The 20,817-nt window shown below is 46.5% G+C and overlaps 1 protein-coding gene across 1 annotated transcript in view; it reads right to left on the bottom strand.

The window, feature by feature from the left end:
- LOC144755449 (AMP deaminase 1-like) overlaps positions 1–20,817 on the bottom strand; it is a 378,874-nt gene that overhangs the window by 171,877 nt on the left and 186,180 nt on the right. Inside the window, exon 9 of the mRNA XM_078644387.1 lies at positions 10,556–10,719. Coding sequence (XP_078500513.1) covers positions 10,556–10,719 — 164 coding nt within the window. The remainder of the gene's footprint in view (positions 1–10,555; positions 10,720–20,817) is intronic.

The raw sequence follows: 20,817 nt of genomic DNA, 5'->3' as shown, positions 1-20,817 counted from the left end.
AGGAAAATGAACCACCTCAACAATTTTGGATTCTCACTCCTCATTTGCATGAACCACCTGAGGAGCCTGTAGTTAGTCTGAATCAGAAAGTACGTGCTAGAAAGGCATGGCCTCAACTTCTTCAGTGCCCAGACTACATCAAAAGCTTCTCTTGCTATAGCACTCCACCTCTGTTCCCTGGGGAATAACTTCTTGGAGATGAAGGCTACAGGTTGGTAGAGGTCCTCTTTATTGAGCTGTGATAACACTGTCCCTATGCCATGTTCTGAGGCATTGTTCTGGGAGGAGTAAGGGGGCCTGAGCACAGGGGCTGACACATGGCATGTATCAGGTAGTGAAATGCAGTCTGGCATGCCTCTGTCCAATTCACATTTCTGGACTCCTTCTCAGAAGTCAGCTCTGTCAAAGGAGCCACAATGTTGCCATGTACCTTGACAAACCTCCTGGAGTATCCAGTGAGACCCAAGAATGCTCTGGCTTCAGTCTGGGTTTGAAGGGGGGCTCGAAGGCCATGACAGTATTTATCTTGGCCTGGAAGGGCTGCACCTTCCCACTGCCCACCAGCTGTACCAAATACACCACAGACCCCTACCCTATCTGGCCCTTACTGGCCTAGATAGTCAGGCCTGCCTGCTGCAGAGCCACAATCACTTCTTGGAGGTGAAAAAGGTGGTCCCTCTAACTGCTCCTGCCATCTAGATAGGCAGCTGAACAGGCATCCATACCAGCCAGTACCTGGTTCAGCAACCTCTGTTAGGAGGCTGAGGCATTCTTGAACCAAAGGGATTCACTGTAAACTGATAGTGGCCCTCTGAAGTGGAGAAGACTGACCTCTCCTTGGCACCTTCTATTAGGGGAGATCTTCCAGTATCCTGATGTAAGATAATGGGTACTAAAGTGCTGGGCAGCCCCTAATCTGTCAATCAGCTCATCCGCCCTAGGGATGGGATGCGCATCAGTCTTTGTCACAGAATTGAGCCCTCTATAATCCACATAGAACCTCAGTTCAGGTGTGGTGCCCTCTGGGACAGCTTTTGGTACTATAATCACAGGGGTGGACCAGGCGATACTGGAGGGTTCTATCACACCCAACTCCAACATCTAAGAGACTTCACTCTTGATGCTGGCCTCATGGTATCCAACAATCTGGAAGATTTATTCTTAGCAGGGAGGTTGTCCCCTGTGTCCACAATATGGGTGCACAGGTGGGTAGTCCCAGGAGTAAGTGTGAAAAGAGAAGAGTACTGCACCAACACTTGGCCAAAGTCACTCTGCTGCTAAAGAGTTAGAGTGGGGGAAAGAATCACACCTTCCACAGACCCATCCCTCTCTTTGGAGTCCAAAAGGTCAGGGAGAGGTTCACTCTCCTCTTCCTCCTCTCCATCTGTCACCAACAGCATTCTGAGCTCAGACCCTCAAAGTGTGGTTTGCAGCATTATGAGAAACCAGGACCTATTTGCAGTGCCCCCCCACGTTTTGCCTACCATTTCGCTGGTTTTCTGACTCTGATTGTGCCCTGGCCTCTGCTAACCAGATCCAGGACCTGTGCTCTGATTGAAAGTACATGGTAATTAGTTGTAATTATAATTGGCACCGACAACCTACCTGTAAGTTCTTAGTATATGGTAAGGTATGTAGGTTTAGAATCCCAGTAGACTTAATGTACTTAAATGTGCACTGCTGTGGTGCCTGCTGTCAGTTTAAAAGCCAGCACTGCAGGCTGCTTTTGAAGTAGAAGTTTATGCAAATTTGACTTTGGAATTCAAGGGACTTCCAAAGTAGTCACTCATAAGGTCTCCCTCAGGTGCCCCATGGGTAGGATAGCATGTAACTATACGCCAGGACATTATAAAAGATGGTTTATATGCCCTGGTGGGAGGAAAATGCTAATTTTGTTTTTCCCCATTGTAGTGCATTGGCTCGCTAGGCAAACGTGAGAATACTTTAATGAAGTATAACTATTGATAGAAAAGAGCTATAATATAATTCGAGGACATAAAAGAAGTTATGATAAATCCAACAACTTGCCGTTGTTAGATTTGTTATAATTACAACAGAAAATAAGTTATAGAACTTTCTTTTCTATGAACCACAATCCAGACTTCCAACACCCCATGTCTAATTGGCCAGCCTCTGCCAGGCTGAGCTAAGCTGTCTTAATGAGTGTGAAGTGGCCTGCTAGAGAGACAAAGGGTTTTTGGTGGCAGGAGAACTGAAACTGCAGAAGCAGATAGCAGGAAGAGGGTGGAGAGGACAAACTGGTCTTCAAAGAGGGAATGACAGTTTGGATCGAACACGGCCACAGTAATTAGATTAGTGAGGGAGCTGCAAGGGAAGTGTTAGGGAATTTTAGCCACACCAGTGGGTTGGCTGAGCCTCATCTAACTCTTCAGGGGAGACTTTCTCCATTTTGAATTTTGGAAGAATAGTGCTTTCTAGGACAAGGATATGCCACACTTTGCAAGAAGTGGTCATACACCTGGGTGGCAATCTGCACCAGGGGAGAGCTGGCCAGAAACTCAGATTTACTGCCTGAAACCATAAGGAGAAGAAGGATTATCCTGATGGAACACTTGTCTGCACCCAAAGGACTGCCCTCTGAAGACCTGCACCTCCTGCACATTCTGGTACTACAGCCCTATGGACTTTGCCTGGCTTCACATGGATTAAGGAGTGGACTCTGAAAGCTACAGGTTAACAGAGCCCACCTGAATCATCTCCACCAAGTAGTCCCCAGTCTGAAATGCTGTCAGTGGACTTTTAAGGGATTGGCCAAGTGCATTGTGGGGATTGTAATTCTATCATCCCAAATACCATTTCAGAGCTTCTAGACCACTGGAAGTTTATTATGGAGACTGTACACCCTCAAGGAGACCTTCTAGAAGAAGTTGCAGCTGTTTGGAGACGTTTGGAGCAATTATTGTAAAAAGCTCCATAAATTGACTAGGTATATTGTAGGAGATGTAGACCCTGATCCCAGGAGGAAACCCAGAGCATCCAAACCCTTGGCTGGGGTTGTGGACCACTTTCCTGCATCAAGAAACACTTCTGGACGCAAGTGTATAGAACCCTTGACTTTGTTACACACCTGTCTCCTATGTTAAGCCTGCCTGCTCGTTGCCAGCTGCCAAGGGTTGTGTAAGGGACTAATTTATTGAGACCTTGACAAAACCTTTTATTGTGATTGTGGCCTGATTACTGGTGGCAGGTACCTACCTGCGCCTACTAATAAACCACTTTCCAACAAGCACCCTGTGGGGTTGCCTGGGAGCATAAGGTCCACCAGGTAGGTAGCCTTACCCTTCTTCTCAATCACCTCATAGGGTCCAGCCCAATAGTTCTAAATGGCCCTGGGCTCCACCGGGTCCATCATCCACACGATCTGACAGGCCCAAATTCCGCAGTGGTAGAATTTTGGTCATACTACTCTTTCATCACAGCGGACTGGCTTCTACATTGTCAGAAGCTTGCTTCCACATATTCTGAAGGCCAGCATGTAGCTTACTACATCCCAGGCATTCTTCCTGGAAACTTGATCCCAGACTTTCTACATCAGACTCAAAGTGCCCATACAGAAGCTCAAAGGGGCTGAAGCATGGGAAGAGTATGTCACACTTATTATTCAAGTCCTCATGTAGGCCTCCTTAAACATGCCCTTCATGGTCGTGTTGAATCTTGGAACAAGCTGGTTGGTTTGTGGATGATAAGGTGTGGAGAACTTGTAAGTTCCTCCACATTCCTTCCACATTGACTGCATGTAAACAAATATGAAGTTTGTGCCCCTGTCAGAAACAACTCTCTTAGGGAAACCCAATCAGGCAAAAGTCCCCATCAGTGTCTTTGCCACTGCAGGTGTAGTCATGGTTCTCAGAGGGATTGACTCTGGGTATCGAGTGGCATAATCCACCAGAACCAGGATGAACCTGTTGTCTGAAGCAGTCTGGGGATCCATGGGTCCTACAATGTCAATGCCAACCCTCTCATAGGATGGGCCAATTACTGGCGGTGGGTTACGGAGGGCTTAAATTCCTTTGCCCTGTCTTTGATTTAGCCTGGAAGGTTACACAGGTCCTGCAGAATCCATCTGAGGATGTACTTATCTTGGGCCAAAGGAAATGTGGGATAATCCTTGCAAAGGTTTTGTTTTGGCCCAAGTGTCATGCAATGGGTATCTCGTGAGCCACCTCCTGTAGGAAGTCCCTGTCACACTGGGGGACCACCAGGGCCCTTGCTATTCCATGCACAGGGGCCTTAGGATCAGTATATAGGAGGCTGTCCTCCCAGTAAATGTGGACTCCCACAGATATCACCTGCTGCTTGGGTTTCAGCCTGTTTCCTCATGCCCTCAAGGGTTGGACACTCCCTATGTGCCCTACATAACACCTCCTTGGTGGGTTTTCCTTCTACATGCCAAACCAGGAAGTATGTTTAGGCATGTCACCAAGCAAAGCAATGCCCACCTCAGTTGGCACTTGGGCGGACACCGTAAGTGCCCCATCCATCTCACTAGGAAAACACTCAGTGGGCCCGCTGCCTTTCCCCTTTGTAGCAGCTGGCTGGGCCATTGTTCCAGGCTCCAGCCCTTTTTGACACCCATCCTGGGCAGCAATGTTACTTGTCAATGCTCTGCTCCAATCACGTAAACCCATCTCAACATGAGCCTTGAGTTCCACTACTTTACAGATAGTGTGTGAAAGGTCATTTCCCAACAAACAGTCCACAAGCATGAAAGGGCTCACAGGAACTTTCAGAAGACCTATAACTTCCCCACTCAAATGGAACCAGGGCCACAGGCTAGTGACCCTTTCTGTTATCAGCCACCAAAACCTGGTGGAGTGCTTTAGGAATTAAATGCTCATGGAAAACCAGCTGACTCCTTACCATAGTCATACTGGCTCTTGTATCCCTCAGAGCTTCAACACATTGCCTACACTTTGTAGTATTTGAGATCTCATGGATCCTAGCAGCCCTCTCACTGTCACCCAGGGACACTAGGGTGTTGCAGGGATTCTGCTCAGACACAGAACTGTGCACAGAGACTCAGGACCTCAGTGAATTAGGGTGTGCCAAAAATTCACCTCAGTACCCAAAATCCCCTGCCAGACTAGTATCAGTGTCTCATTAGCTCTTCGTCCTATAGCAAAGTTACCAATGATTAGACAACCCAGAACATGCGACTTAGGATACCTCAGGGAAGGTGGGAAACATGAGCACTCTTTCATTATACTCTCATACCAGTCCAGAACAGGGAGTAAAGGGAGACACGAGCAAGTTTAAAATGTTTATTTTAACGCCGTGATCTCAGGCGCAGCATCGTAGCTAATACAAGCAGACATATGATAAAAAAAAGATTGTCAGCATAGTTACTATTCCATAAAATACAAAGGGAGAAAGCATGTTATAATGCTAAATGGAAACAGGTTAAATATATACCTATATTTCACACTCCCTAGGTAGTAGGTTATTTTATAACTAAAGAAGGTCTCTTAGGCTTGCATATGGGACCCCATACCTCAGAGATTAGCAGGAGTGAATCACATTGAGTTCAGCACAAGCTCTCAGCATACGAATGTTCTCCAAGTGTGAGCAATCATGTCTACACATTGTATTATTAAAGGCGCCAGTATCTGAGCTGTCCACAGCGGCATATATGTTATGTCTAGAACGTGCGCTGATCAGTTCGAACAACAGCAACAGTGTTGATATAACCTTGAAGGCCTCGGCAATCACTGTTCAGACTAAGCTTACAAAGCAAGTCTAGCAATGTAGAAAAACAAGTTATTCTCATGTGAAGCAAAACTCTCAGTCTAACTCGAAACAATATCTAACGTGTGTGCTGTGTGCAAAAGAAAGCAAAAGGTAAAATCGTTCCAAGAAGCTAAAATCGTTCCAACAAAAGATAGATAGTAAATCATGAGAGGGAAAACTTGGAATGGTATGAGGAGAAAATAGCCCAATTAGTCCAATGCCTTAGGATAGAATTAAAAAAGGATAAAAGAAAAGGTACAATAAATCGCGTCAACCGCTTGAAATGGTTTTCAATGGACTGCCAAAGTAAAAAAAGGGAGATAAGGGCAGAAGCTAGAAAGCAAAGGAAAGATTTCAACCAAGAGAGAAAAAAACACATCCTTATTCTGAAAGCAGAGTTTAAAAAGATGGTTCTCGACGCAAAAAGGGATTATAAAGAGAAATGCTGGGGTAAGCTGTTAGAATCAATTGAAGATAAGAACTTGAGACAATTTTGGAAATTGATAAAATCAGCATCGTCTCCCCCAGCCGGAGACATGATTTGCGTCGTAAGTGAGGCAGCCTGGGATAAATACATAAGGGAACTGTATGAAGCTAGATTAGTCTTAGGAGCTAGAGTACCCCCAGGTTGGCAGAAAATCTCAGAAGAATTCAAATTAGATTTTACAGAAGACCATGTAGAAGAAACAATCAAGAAGCTGAATCTAACCAGGGCTGCAGGGCCAGATAATCTCCCAGCGATAATTCTCAAGTCCCAAACAAAATGGTGGGCAAGATTCCTTTCCCACCTTTTCCAACTAATTTTAACAGAGGGAAAAATGCCATTAAACTGGAAGGGTGCAATAATTAGACGTATCCACAAAAAGGGTGGTACTGGGGAACCACAAAATTATAGACTGATAAACCTCCTGGATATAGGGGAAAAGGTTTTCTCAAAACTAGTCTTAAATAGACTAAATGACTGGGTTGAGGAGAACTCAATAATACCTATTGAACAGGGAGGGTTCAGAGAGGAACACTCAACAATAGACCACTGTTTTTCTCTATGGGCAATGGCAAGGATGTCGACGGAGCAGAATGGAAAACTCTGTTGCTGCTTCGTGGACTTCCGAGCCGCATTTGACTCAGTGGATAGGGACTGCCTCTGGGAAATATTAATTAAGAAACATATCCCAAGAGACTTGCTGACGGTATTAAAAGAATTGCACCGGGATAACTGGGCTCAAGTGATTAGGGACACTGAGGGGTCACTGACGCCAAAAATACCTATCGAAAACGGTTTGAGACAAGGTTGTGTACTGGCCCCCCAGTTATTCTCGATATTTCTATCAGAGTTACCAGAATGTCTTGAAGTGAAGAGTAGTGCCAGCCCAAGAATGAATGGCAAAAAGGTGCCGTGTCTGTTATATGCGGATGATCTTGTAATAGTGGATCGAACAGAAATTGGCCTTCAAAGGAAGTTGAACTCTTTTAACGAATATTGTATAAAGAAATTTTTAACGGTAAATTTAGACAAGACGAAAATCCTGTGTTTTGGGAAAAAAGTAATTAAGTTTAATTGGTTTTTAGGGGATCTTAAATTAGAATCTGTAAATGAATACCGATACCTAGGTGTGTGGTTTGACAAAAGATTAAATTGGCAATCACACCTAGAAGCCCAAAAAGCGAAGGCACAAACTTCAATTGCTAGTCTAAAAATGTTCAACCGTGACTATGGGGATAAGTCTCATCGACCATTGTTAAAAGCTTTCAATGCAATGATCCCACCACAAGTACTCTATGGAGCAGAAATCCTTTATTTGAGCGGTAAGGGAGTCTGGGACCCAGAGGAAGGAAAATGCTTGAAAAACCTCTTATCCCTGCCCCCATCAGCAATGGTGCAAGCCATAAGAACAGAACTAGGGACAGCAGCTTGGGGGGTACAGGCACAAAGTGCAGTAATTAGATTTTGGAAACGCCTTGAAAATGAACAAAAAGTTGCACATTGGTGTCGGAAAGAAATACAACAAAGTAACTTAAAATGGGCAAAAATGTGTAGGAAGAGAATGATACAGGCCTGCGAAAATATGAAGGTGGATATATGCCGTAATTCCCTAATAATAGAGTGTTCAAAATATGAGCTAAAATTTAATGGACAAGCTGCTACTAGAAGTATGGATAGGGAATATCTTGGTAAGAAAATATTGGTGGAATTTATGATGAATGCATGGGCAAAGGAAAACTGGTTCCCCTACTTGGATTTCTTGCCAAACCCGTGGTTTAGACAAGAGATTCTAAGGTTACGTATTGGGATTAACCCATGGTTATGAAATAAAGAATTTAAAACCAAAATGTTGGACCCTAACGGGCATTGCAAATGCAGGCTGGGTACAAAAGGGGATACCGTGCACTTTTTGTTGGATTGTATAAATATCTTAGATCAGCGTAAACTTTGGCTGCGCCCAATATTTATAAAATATGATCTAAGAACTAGGGGACAAGCAATTGAGCTAATCACAGAACTACCAAGTATTGATATTGCAATTGCCCTTGGGAAATTTATAAAGGTAGTACAGAGTTTTATAATAAATCAGAAATAGGTTTTAGCGTTTTAAACTGAATCTTGTCTAGAGATAGCCGATTTTATCAATTTTATTAGGATAAAAATTAAATGGAGGAATCAATTGTATGTGCACCCAGTTTGAATTGTCATATGTCTTGGGGAAGATCATTTTCATTTTCTCTTCTTAACCAAAGGAATAAGATTTTAACTACAAATTTGCATGAGTGGTTGTTGATGGGAAATATTTTAACTCAATCAAGTGCTATGTATTTGTTTAAAGATTACGATCTAAATAAACTTACCCTTTGACTTGACTTGAAAAAGGTAAAATGGCGTTTAAACTTCTAATAAGCTCATGCTAACTTAACACTGTATAAATACAAGGCTCAGCCCCACTACAAGGGTAACCCCACTAAACTCCCCCCAATTAATTGGGACATATTTCTTCCCTGCACTTTACTAGCCACCCCCGGATTCTTTCCTCCAGTGGGAGGTGGTGCTCTTTTTGTACACTTGGAATCCCTCTTGTAATACTCATACCTGTATCACTCATAGCACTTAATGGGCTTGGGCTGCTGACCTTTGTAGGGGTAGGTTTTCTTCTGGTGTTCAGATTGGAAATGAGCACCAGACCCTTTCCCTTGTGAGTTTTTTGGGGGGCATTTGGAAGAACTCTGTCTTTTTTTCTCCCCCCTCATTCTTCTGTTGGGATCCCTGACTACCCTTTTGGAAGTCCCGTCATATGCTTTCTTGGACAATCTGATGCTGACCCAGATGTCTGCCTCCTCGGCAGGTTTCATGAAATCAATTAACTCTGCTATCCATTAGGTGTTAGTGCAGCTCTGAAAAATAAATATCAAGCATGTGGTCATTCAAAATCAAGTTGTACTGTGCTGAAATCACCAACCTTGCTGCCCCTCACGCAGCTCTTCAGTGCCTTGCTGGCATAATCCAAGAAATCCACCCATGTTTGTGGTGAGATCTTGTGGCTGCCCTTGAACCTGAGTCTACTCCTCTCAGGAATCAGTCCAAACTTGCTGACTAGTATGGCCTTCATTGCAGTGTAGCAAGTCTGGTCCTATAACTCTAGTGTAAAGAGTGTCTCTCTCCCCACCATGGGCATATACTTCCACAAACTACCACACCAGACCTCTTCTAGGGCCTTGTGCGCTCTCTGAGCCACCTCATAGGCTGCACACCATTTGTCTATGTCATCCGCTACCACATAACTGCACACCCAATCCTTTGGAATCCTGACTCTGGACTCACCAGTGGAACCTGCAGATATGCTGCCACCATTGCTGTTGCACTACACTCTTCTCTCCTGGCAGAACTCCTTGAGCTGGGTCACTGTGTAGGTTGTGTCTACAAAAAGGAGGGACTAGGGGCTTGTTTATTGAGGTCCTGCGTACATGCTCCAAAGGACTGTGATACAAAGAGAGTACGGAGATCCTCAGTGTAAATGTGTTGGAAGGTCAAGAGCAAGGAAGGGTAGTGTGGTCACAGGGAGGCTGATGGTGTGTGTAGTGAGGAGAGGGAATTCTCCTTGTAGGAACTAGGGCTCTCACACACCTAGCAAGCTAGGTGTCATGCTTCATCATTTGAGCCTGCCCCTCGCCAGGTCGGCGCTGCAATACCTGGTGGGCACCCAGAACCGGGGATCTTTTGTTCCTGCCGGTGGGTGCAGTGGGGGACAGGGGCCTAGGGTGTGTAGATATAAGGGAGATACGTGGATTAAAATAGGTCACTTAGTCCTAACCAAACTTTTATTCCAAAGGTAAACTGCCTAATTAAAAGGTGGAGAGGAGCAAAGAACTAGTAATTATGTATCTATTGGTATGTGCCCTACTCTCGGATGATCAACATTTTTCGTGTCTCAATTGGCAAATCGATCAGGACACTTCTTCAGGATCAGTGTTAAAACTATCTACACCATTGTAAGTGAAAACTACATTCCCGTGTGTTCATATTAGACTTAAACTGCCCGCAAATTGTGCTTGCTACAGTAGCCGGCAGTAAATGGACGTCAATTGGGTCCAGGTGTGTTAGACGCTCACGTGAAGAGACCTACCCTAACGCCGACCCAGTGTTAATTAATAGTTCTTTGCCCCTCTCCACCTTTTATTCAGGCAGTTACCCAAGACACTTTCTTATAAAACTGGCACGATCTAGTCCCCGTTTGCCAGCAGACCTAGAAAATGAATTTCTAAACATGTCATTGAATATTACGGTTTGAGTGTGGAAGATATGGAATAAAATACATACTAAATCCTGGGAACCTGGATCATCCATCTCATATTTGGGGAATAGACCCTGTGCATGTTAAACCATTTGGCAAGCTTTGTCCACTCCTCTGGCGAACGGCCATAGATGGAGAGGCGAGGCTCAGCGTATTGATACTTTGCATCCTCCAAATCGGAGCCGACTTCCTAAAATAAAAAGAAATTGTTTTTTTCATTATTACCATCATTAAATAATGTCATACGGAAGAAATCACATGTATATCAGCGTTATTGCCTTGAGAGTTGTACATCTCAGCGTTTGATACAAATGCAGTGCTAATGGTTTTAACCGCATGCACGCTAGCGGTTTTCCCGCTGTGCGCTGCGTTTAAAAAAAAGCTGCGTTACATGACGAGCTCAGCTCGTCATCAGCGTACGACAGGCGTACCTCATGACGAGCTAAGCTCGTCATCAGCATCGAAGGGGTTAAAGAAGACCCTCCAAAAAAGGAGTACTTGGGAAACATCTTCTCAGCGCTTGTTTTGATGCAACCCTTCTTGCTACTATCATAGTGGTGCTACGCTATTCTCTAAACTTCTACCCAACTTGTATAATTCTTGCATAACAACCATGTTTCTGGAAGCTACTAATACACGTTTATAAGTATCTGTAAAATACATTTTCATATGAGAAAAAGTACTTTGCTGTCTTTTATTCTCCGACTGCATCTTGACCCGGGTTCCCGTGGCAGATGGAGAACTTGGCATGGCGCTGATGAAATTAGCGTCGAAGCCTCGCCAAAGGAACAACTTTATACAGGATGGAAATGCTTGCTAGCTTCAAAACACTTGATTTTGTGGACCCCTGGAACCACTGCTGCTAGGTGCAAGGGTGCAACAATCCGCTGAAACTCGACCCTTTGTTCCTTGGTGTAACGAAGTTAGCAGTCCAGTAGCTGGGGTGGGCGGAGCTAGGTGGGCAGAGGGGAAGAGGAGGGGACAGGACAGGAAAGGGCAGTCAGAGTAGGGACAGGGACGAGAGTAGATGTATGGTAATAAAGCTCCAGTGATAGTACTATCTAGTGTCTGTGATTATTGTAGCAGGATGCTACAGCTGGCGACGAGGGTGGGATGCGCTTGAACCCAACCCACAGAACCTCACAAGAGAGCCCTGTCCCCAAGCAGCCTCGAGGAGAAGGAGACGCTGACCAAAAGACGAAATTACGACCTGCCACGAGAGGCCGGTAGCAGGTGACCCTGTCCCCCCCCCCAGCAGTCGAGAGGGACCCAAGAGGGAGCCGAGGCACCAAGCGTCTGAACGCTCGAGGCAGAAGAGACCCTTTCGCGCTAAAACGCGACTCACGCAGGAAGCGCGCAGTGACCAGTAAGTGCTGCAGGAGCAGAAGCCAGGAGCCTACCCTGACTCTGCCAGACCCCAAAAGAGAAGAGAAAGTGCCCCAGCGTGGAGGACGGCGCCCCACGAAGACCGCCTGCCAAGCGGTGCTGAACGAGCGCTGTTCGCGCCAAAACGGAAGAAAAGCTCACCCCCGATGCGTGAGACATCGCCCGCAGGCCACGCAGTGAACCGGGAGTTCGCCTGGATCGCGTCTGACTGCTCCGATGTCCGAGGAGCGTCTGGGGAGGTGCGGAGGGTGAGCTGCCTGAAGAAACCGGCTGCCGGTGAGTGCCGAGTGGAGAATGGAGGCTTGAATGAGATCTCGTGGGAAACGAGATTCCCATAGCGGCGGCCATCTTTGAGTCAGGCGGATTTCAAGGATATACCCTGTGAGATTCACGGGCGGCCATCTTTGAGTCAGGCAACTTACAGAAAGTGAACAAGCCCTAACAAGAGCCAGTTAAAAACATAAATAAATACCTGTAATAGGAAAGCAACAAGCATTGGTGCTGTCAAGGATAAGCATAAGCAAGAAACAAACAAGCATTGATAGCTACGAGGGGACGACCCTTGGAAACGCGCCCCAGTCACTGAAGCAGGAAGCAGACACAGGCCCTACGACTCACCGCCAGGATGTCTAACCCTCCCGCGCAATCTGAAGTCAAGGGAGGCACGCATCTGCGCGCTCCGGAGCCACTGTCAGTCACGACAGGAAGCAGCATGGGCCTGAAATGGCAAGAGTGGCTAGAGGACTTTGAGGACTACATTGAAGGGTCCAAAATAGAACCAGACAAAGACAAGATAATAGCCCTTCGCAATCTGGGAGGGCGCGAGCTTAGCAAGATCGTACGAGAGATCCCGGCCACAGATGGTGACACCTATGCCAAAGTAAGAGACGTTCTAAATAACCGTTTCCTGCATAAGAGGAACGTTGACTATGAGAGACACAAATTTCACCAGCAGCGCCAGGGAAAGGAAGAACCACTGAGCTCCTTCATACATCGACTGCGACGACAGTCCCAACATTGTGATTTTACTAACTTCTCGCCGGATGCCGCCATCAAATCTCAAATAATCACGGGGTGTCACTCGGAATCGCTGAGACGGCGGTTACTAAGAAAACCACAGGAACTAGCAGAAATCGAAGAGAACTCCCGACTATACGACCAGGCTGAAGAAAACACGGCGGAAATTGAAACCGGACCCAGTACCAGCCGTGAACACGCCAACCGTGTCACTGAACGACGGCAAGGGCGACAGGATCGGCGCGACAGCGGAAGACGTCACCCGCGAGACAGATCGCGGCACTCCAAGTACTCGCCCAGGCGACGCCCGGACTACAGGAGGAAAGTATCGGAAAGGAGAGATCGCCGACCTGAACGCACGAGGCGATGTTTCCGGTGTGGATACGACTACCCTCACATCGACTCCTGCCCTGCCATGGGCCAACGATGCAGAAAATGTGGACGGTCCAACCACTTTGAGGCCATGTGTGGGGATTACCACAAAGAAAAACGCAACGACAGTGACAGACAAGATGGGTCGCAGCGACCCTCGCGATCGGAGGCCAAGCGTCATCACATCAGAGCGGTTCAGGAAGAGCCTCCTAGATCTCCCACGTCCTCACACTCCAGCCACGACTCTCGACGCTCCAGGTGGGACCGTCGTTCTCCGTCTAGAGACTCAAGATCGTCCTCCTCCAGGCGGTCGTCATACACCACCGAATATGTCAACTTTGCTGACCATGATCAGTTCAAACGCTATCCACGTCTCAACATCAAAGTGGGCAACCACTCCGCCAAGTTCATGATGGACAGCGGAGCGTCGCTCAACTACATATCGGTTGCCGAACATGATCGAATGGACCCCAAACCACGTTTGCACTTTGCGCCCGTCCGCGTCTACACCTGGATGGCGAAGAAACCTCTCCAATGCCTGGGCAAGTTTGACACCACCCTCACGCATGGCAAGCTGTCCATCCCAGCAGTTATCCACGTCATTAAAGGACCTGAGGCCGACTGTCTGCTGAGTCTCCCCACAGCTGAACGTCTTCAGTTGGTGCACATCCTCTTCAACGTCCATGACATTTCGGACTGTGCTGGAAAATTCCCGTCCCTCTTCCGAGGTTTGGGAAAACTGAAAGGCCGTCAAATCCATCTGCATATCAACGAGCAAGTCAAACCGGTGGCTCAACACCCGCGAAGAGTGCCTTTTCACTTGCAAACCGCGGTTGAATGTGAACTGCAAGAACTTTTGGACGCTGACATCATTGAGCGCACCGCGAGCCCCACTCCCTGGGTGTCCCCGGTGGTTATCGTCCCCAAGAAAGGGTCCCAAAACAAAGTCCGTCTCTGTGTGGACATGCGTCTGCCGAACACAGCTATTGAGAGGGAGAGACACCCAGGCCCACTCCTGAGCGACATGATCACGGCCCTCAACGGGGCAACCGTGTTCTCTAAACTGGACCTGAACAAGGGCTACCATCAGCTTGAGCTAGACGACAGCTCTCGGCCCATCACGACGTTTGCCACCCATCTTGGTCTGTTCCGCTACAAACGTCTCAGTTTTGGCGTTTCGTCAGCCGCCGAGATCTTCCAGGAGGCCATACGCCTCGTCATCCACCACATCCCTAACGCCCTTAATTACAGCGATGATATCTTGGTCTATGGTTCGGACACGCAGGAGCATGACACCGCCCTCGATCGTGTCTGCCTCGCTCTGATGGAAGCCGGGTTGACCCTCAACAAGGACAAATGTGAATTTCATCAGTCGACCCTGAAATTCTTCGGACACATCTTCTCAGCGAGTGGCATGAAACCAGACCCGGACAAGATCGCCACGCTCAACAACACCAAGAGTCCGGCGGACGTCAACGACCTGCGTTCCTTTCTTGGGATGGCCAGCTACTGCGCCCGCTACATTCGTGATTACGCCACCGTAAGTCACCCTCTGAGGCTCCTCACGAAAGCTGGCGCGCAATTTGTGTGGACCCCGGAGTGTGAGCGTGCCTTCAAGGACATCAAACGCGCCGTGGAATCAGCCAAGTGCCTCTCCTATTTCAATCCCAAGAGGAAAACAGAAATCACCGTGGACGCAAGCCCCGTGGGCTTAGGAGCCATCCTAGCACAGTACGACCATGAGTCGGATCAGAGGAGGATCATCGCCTATGCCAGTCGGAGCCTCACAGACCCTGAGAAACGATACTCCCAACCAGAGAAGGAGAGCCTGGCCGTCGTGTGGGCGTGTGAACACTTCCACATCTTCATATACGGGAAACACTTCACACTCATAACCGACCATCAGGCACTTGTCACGATCTATGGGAATCCCAAGTGCAAGATGCCCCCCAGAATCGAAAGATGGGGCCTGAGGCTGCAAGAGTACACGTTCTCGATCATTCACAAACCGGGGAAGGATGAGAATCCAGCTGACTATATGTCTCGCCACCCCCGAGACTCATCAGAGACTGAGCCCTCCATTGCGGAAGAATACATTCACTTTGTGGCTACTCATGCTCGTCCACCAGCCATCCCCATTCACGCCATTCGGGAAGCGACCAATCAAGACAGCATCCTACAAGCAGTAATAAAGCGTACCCGAACCAACAGATGGAGATACCACCCGCAGGAGGAAGAGGAAAGCCCTGCTGTCAAGAAAGAACTCCAAGCCTTCCGACATGTCTCCGACGAACTCTCTGTAACCGGTGACGACCTCCTCCTCAGAGACCACAGACTAGTTATACCAACGACACTGAGACAGGGAGTAATCGACTTAGCCCACGAAGGCCATCGAGGAGTCGTCTCCACCAAAAGAGCACTGAGAGAACGTGTCTGGTTCCCAGCCCTCGACCAAATGGTTGAGGACACATTGAAAGACTGCCACCCATGTCAACTGACCAGCCACAGTAATCCACCTGCACCCCTACAGATGACCCCATTGCCTGATGGGGTATGGCAAGAAGTAGCCATGGACTTTTATGGCCCCCTGCAATCCGGGAAGTATGTAGTCGTCATCCTGGATGAATACTCCAGGTTCCCAGTGGCCCAGTTCATATCATCCACCAGTGCCGCCTGCACCCTCAAGGTGCTTGAAGAAGTCTTCGCGACTTGGGGTGTTCCCAGGGTCATCAAGACGGACAACGGGCCCCCATTCAATGGTCATGAATTCAGCGACTTTGCGAAACACATGGACTTTCAACATCGCAAAGTCACGCCACTCTGGCCTCAGGCCAACGGCACTGTGGAAAGATTCATGTCCACCATTAAGAGAACATTCCAGCAAGCCACGGCCGAAAGGAAAGATCTCCAGTCAGCACTGAACGAGGTCCTTAGTGCTTACAGGACCACTCCCCACTCTACAACGGGCCAATGCCCTGCGACTCTCATGCTTGGGAGGACAATGAGGAATCGGATCCCCACATGGGACGGAGCACTGAGAAAACCTCCGTCGGATCAACAACACAGAGAAATGGCCATAACAGATCGGCACCGCAAAGACAAGATGAAAGAGTATGCGGACCGCAAGCGAAGGGCCCGGTTCCCCTCCCTGAAGGAAGGCGACAGAGTCGTTGTCAAACAGGAAAAACGCCAAAAGACTGATTGTCCTTTCAAGGATGAGCCCCTAACAATTACCCAACAAAAGGACACCATGGTGACAGCAGAATCAGAGACACGAAGAGTCACCCGCAACGCTTATCATTTCAAGAAGTGCTCTCCTGAAGTCCATGTAAGTGCACCTGTGGTCCCCACACCTGAAAGCCGGGACGACCCTGAGACTGTCGCACCCGACACCGGACCTTCACCTACAGTAGAACCCTCACCTGCAGGTGTCGTGTCCCCACCAGAGAGACCCCGCCGTCACGTGCGGCCTCCCAAGAGACTGATTGCGGAGATGGACTAATCTCTATTTCATTTGTTACTTTATTAAGAAAGGGGGAGATGTAACGAAGTTAGCAGTCCAGTAGCTGGGGTGGGCGGAGCTAGGTGGGCAGAGGGGAAGAGGAGGGGACAGGACAGGAAAGGGCAGTCAGAGTAGGGACAGGGACGAGAGTAGATGTATGGTAATAAAGCTCCAGTGATAGTACTATCTAGTGTCTGTGATTATTGTAGCAGGATGCTACACTTGGTAGATCATTGGAGATTCGAAAGCTCACGTGATCATTCACATCTAACACACAGACAGGGCAGCATCCTCCCTCTTAATTAGCTTTCATAAGCATGACTAAATACCCAAAACCTTTCCTTCCTTCTCTGGAAAATATGCTTTGTATTTTCTCCTCTTATCATTAATGTCCTGTCCACATAATCCATTCGAGAGGTAACTGATGCCAGCTATATCCCTAAATATTTTCTCATGAGACACAGCTGGCATGACTCCATTTAGTGGTCAATGTCAAAGAACAGACAGATCAGTTGTCCCTTGATGGGGGATAGTTTTATGATTAGGGTTCTGTCTGTATTTTTGGCCATCTTGAGGGATTTATCCATACCTATTTTGCGTTTTAGCAGTAAATAGAGTACTAAAATTCCGCATTTATTTAACTGATAAACATGAGCTCATACTATGATGTCATTCACAGCAAATTAGGCAGTCAAATATAGCGAATCCACAACACCCACAGGTAAATATCGGCAATATAATACAAATACATGTTAACATATGCCTATATTTAGGGAAATCTCAAGCTGTTTCTTTAACTCTCCATTGCTGTCTATCTGCTCAGCTGTTGTACTGGAATTCACAAAAGAGAGCATGGACAGTCACCCACAAGAAGTATACATTTCAGATTTTTTCCGCTTTTAAAAATAAATACAGGCAGAAAACATTGTTTTCTGACTGTATTTATCTATGAAAATCAGTAAAAACGGAAAACTGATAGCCTTATTTTTGATCAGCCGTGAGTCGCGTGCACAGTCATCAAAAGTGATGTTCCATGTTAATAAATATTGAATAGCAGAGGTGGCGGTGCTTCTCTCTGCAGGACCCTCTGTGCTGGGGTCTCCAACTAGAAGTAAACGTGACCACAGGTTGGGTTTTCCTTTGAAAGGAGGCTATCCAACTTAAGTCCTACGCTTTTAGTCCACTTTCACAGAAATATCTGGCATACAATGCCATGGTTGAATGTGTCGAAAGCAGCTGATTGGTGCAGCACGAGCAGCGCCAAACACCAACACCATCGACAACCAACTTACTCAGCTGGGTTGCTTGGAATCCGGCCTGCAGTCCAGCTATTATGTTCGATTCAGTGAATGATTACAAACGCTATCGTATTATTGGTACTAGTAATTTCAAAAGATAGGACTGGTTGAAAGTGAGCCAGATTTGCAGCTTTCGTAAAAGTACAGGAACTACTGCTTTTGAAAGCTATAGAAAAGACAGCTAACACTAGGCCAAGAGTAATAACACCAGCTAGTTACATAGTTACCATAGTGCATACTATGAAGGATGTTAAAATCTTAGCTGGGTAAATGTCAAGTGGGATCTCTGTTGCTCTACTCTTTGGTATCTTTTTGGTCATTCCATTCTTAAGAATTAGGTCAAATCAACAAAAACATGACTTTTCTGTGGGCTCAGATACCCTTAGGGTGATTAAAAAAGCTTAGGGCCTTCGTACAAGCAGCCGTGGACCGTGGAGGGAGTTGCAGTGGGGAAGGCAGGCGGGATTGGGGAGGGGCAGGGTGGGGGGTGATAAACAACGGAATATGGATGATTAAATAATTAAATTAATACCTGCCCCTCCCCCGCCCCGCCTGTCTGCCCCACCGTAACTCCCTCCACGGGCCGGCCGCGCCTGCTTACAAGTTTGGCACAACAGCTCCAGCGCAAAACCCGCGTAAGGACTGCCGACCGTATCACAAGTTGAATTTGTGCTACACGAGTTCCACTTGTGATACAGTCAGCAGTCCTTTGCCTTTCCCTTGGCAGTGCCTGGAAAACAGGCACCACAATGGGAACGGCAAAAAAGTTCCAGCATGGCAGTTTGTGGGAAAAGAGACAGGGGCACATGTTGTGCCCCTTTGAATGTAGGGGTCTTTGGGGCCCTATAGTGCCCCCTTTTTTCCTCCACCTCCAGTTTTTTCATGACAGGGTTCCCGCTCTGAAATGCTGGCGGTGGACGAATTCGTAATATGCTGAGCGGGAATGCGCTAGTCCCAGCTCAGCATATTGCTCTGCGGCTCAGCTGCGCCACTGCTAGGGAAAGACTGATCCCTGGCGCAGCCGACAGTCCACCGCCGATACGACTTTAACAGTCGAAATACGGTGGACCTTATGCACGAGTCTGGCGGTGGCAGGACCGCCAGACTCGTAATCAGGCCCTTAGCTTTTTCCTCTCCATGTAATTTTTTTATGATTTCCTAGTGAAAACTTAACCACAGTTTTTACAGAGCTTTTGAGAGCCCAGAACGTTGTATTTAGTGGAATCGATTGTTCTGAGGTTTTCTGACTTTTTTCTATAAAGATGTGGATACAAAAAAGCCAATAGCAGGTATTAATTAGCGCCACAGTATATTTGAAAAATATCTTTTTTCTCTGAATCATGTTTGGTTCGCATTTCGTTTGCTAGCCTAAATGTGATGACATCTTTTCTTTTTAAAACTACTATTTCCCTCCAGTCAAGTACATAGTTGAACACCTCTATAAGGGATCTGTGAGTTCAGCCCCAAGTCATACCAGTTAGTAACCTCATACAAGCTTAGCACTTTATTGTGAAATAGGTATGAATGTCTCTCCAGTGTCATTTTGAGACCCACCTCTTTGTTTATAGGTACACACAACTTGTATAGGGATATAATGCCAACTATCTGAAGTAAATTAGATCTAACCCATACTCTCCCTTGTAGGTTTAACCACCTTATTCAATTGCATAATAATTATGAATTGTTGGATGGAAAGGGTATCGCCATCAGTGACTCAGACATAAATGGTGCCTAGGAGCATCATGGTTTTATAATTTTACACAATCGCTCACGTTTAATATTAAAAACAGTCTTATAAATTCTTCCCTTTACTCAAAGGTCAACAGAAAATTGTCTGCACGTTACATTTTACCTTTATTATGACTAACAATAGGTATTCCTCAATTGGAGGGGTAGTGGGTAGTCTCGTAGCTTCATGTGATTTCTCGCAATGATTGATAACCTGCCACCTCTCCCCTAGTCTCATTTTTTTCTATTTCCACATGCAGGCAGTTGAAATTAGATTATTCTCATTCTGAACAGTTTTGTACCAGAACTCACCTATGTCAAGCCAGGTTTCAGCAATAACCATCATGTCTAATTTATAGTCCACAATCAGGTTCATCAGATGGAAGGGATATTTAAATGCTACTTAGGTAGACAGTGGCGTGCAGTTTAGTTTCATATTTCGTGTGGCCCAGAATATTTGTTGCAGTGGTCTTCTTTGGGTTATCCATCCCATCGCATCTTCCATCCTATAAATGTACTGTATTGTTGCTACCTTGTAGAATGCTGAGCCTCTCTTTATTAATAACTAGACTTGTTAGGGTATATTCCTTAATATTTTAAGAGGGAAGAGAGAGCCTATCATAGATCCTTCAGAGCTTTATCAATTTTAAACCGAGTGGTAAGACCACCAGGTTAGAACAACCCCACATTACATTAGTGAGAAAATCAATCTTATGTTATGCTTAGTGGTCATAGACAGACCTTCCAGCTATATTTATCTTGATCACTGTGTCTTCTCACACTATGTGTAAGCACAAACTCGCTTTTTGTGTATGCCCTCAGACTTGACCAATCATTGAGTACCCCATTTCAAATTATATGATATATAACAGTGTCTTTTACCATTTGTTGGTTAACCAGCTATATCCAGAAATGTCTTGTAATTGTTTTTAACAGAATTTGTCATTTGCTCCACTGCTAGGACTTCACATAATCTCTTCAGCGT

Source organism: Lissotriton helveticus, chromosome 5_1, assembly GCF_964261635.1.
Source record: "Lissotriton helveticus chromosome 5_1, aLisHel1.1, whole genome shotgun sequence".
NCBI lineage: Eukaryota > Metazoa > Chordata > Amphibia > Caudata > Salamandridae > Lissotriton > Lissotriton helveticus.
Note: the sequence above shows the minus strand (reverse complement) of the source record. Positions and strands in the feature narration are given on the sequence as shown.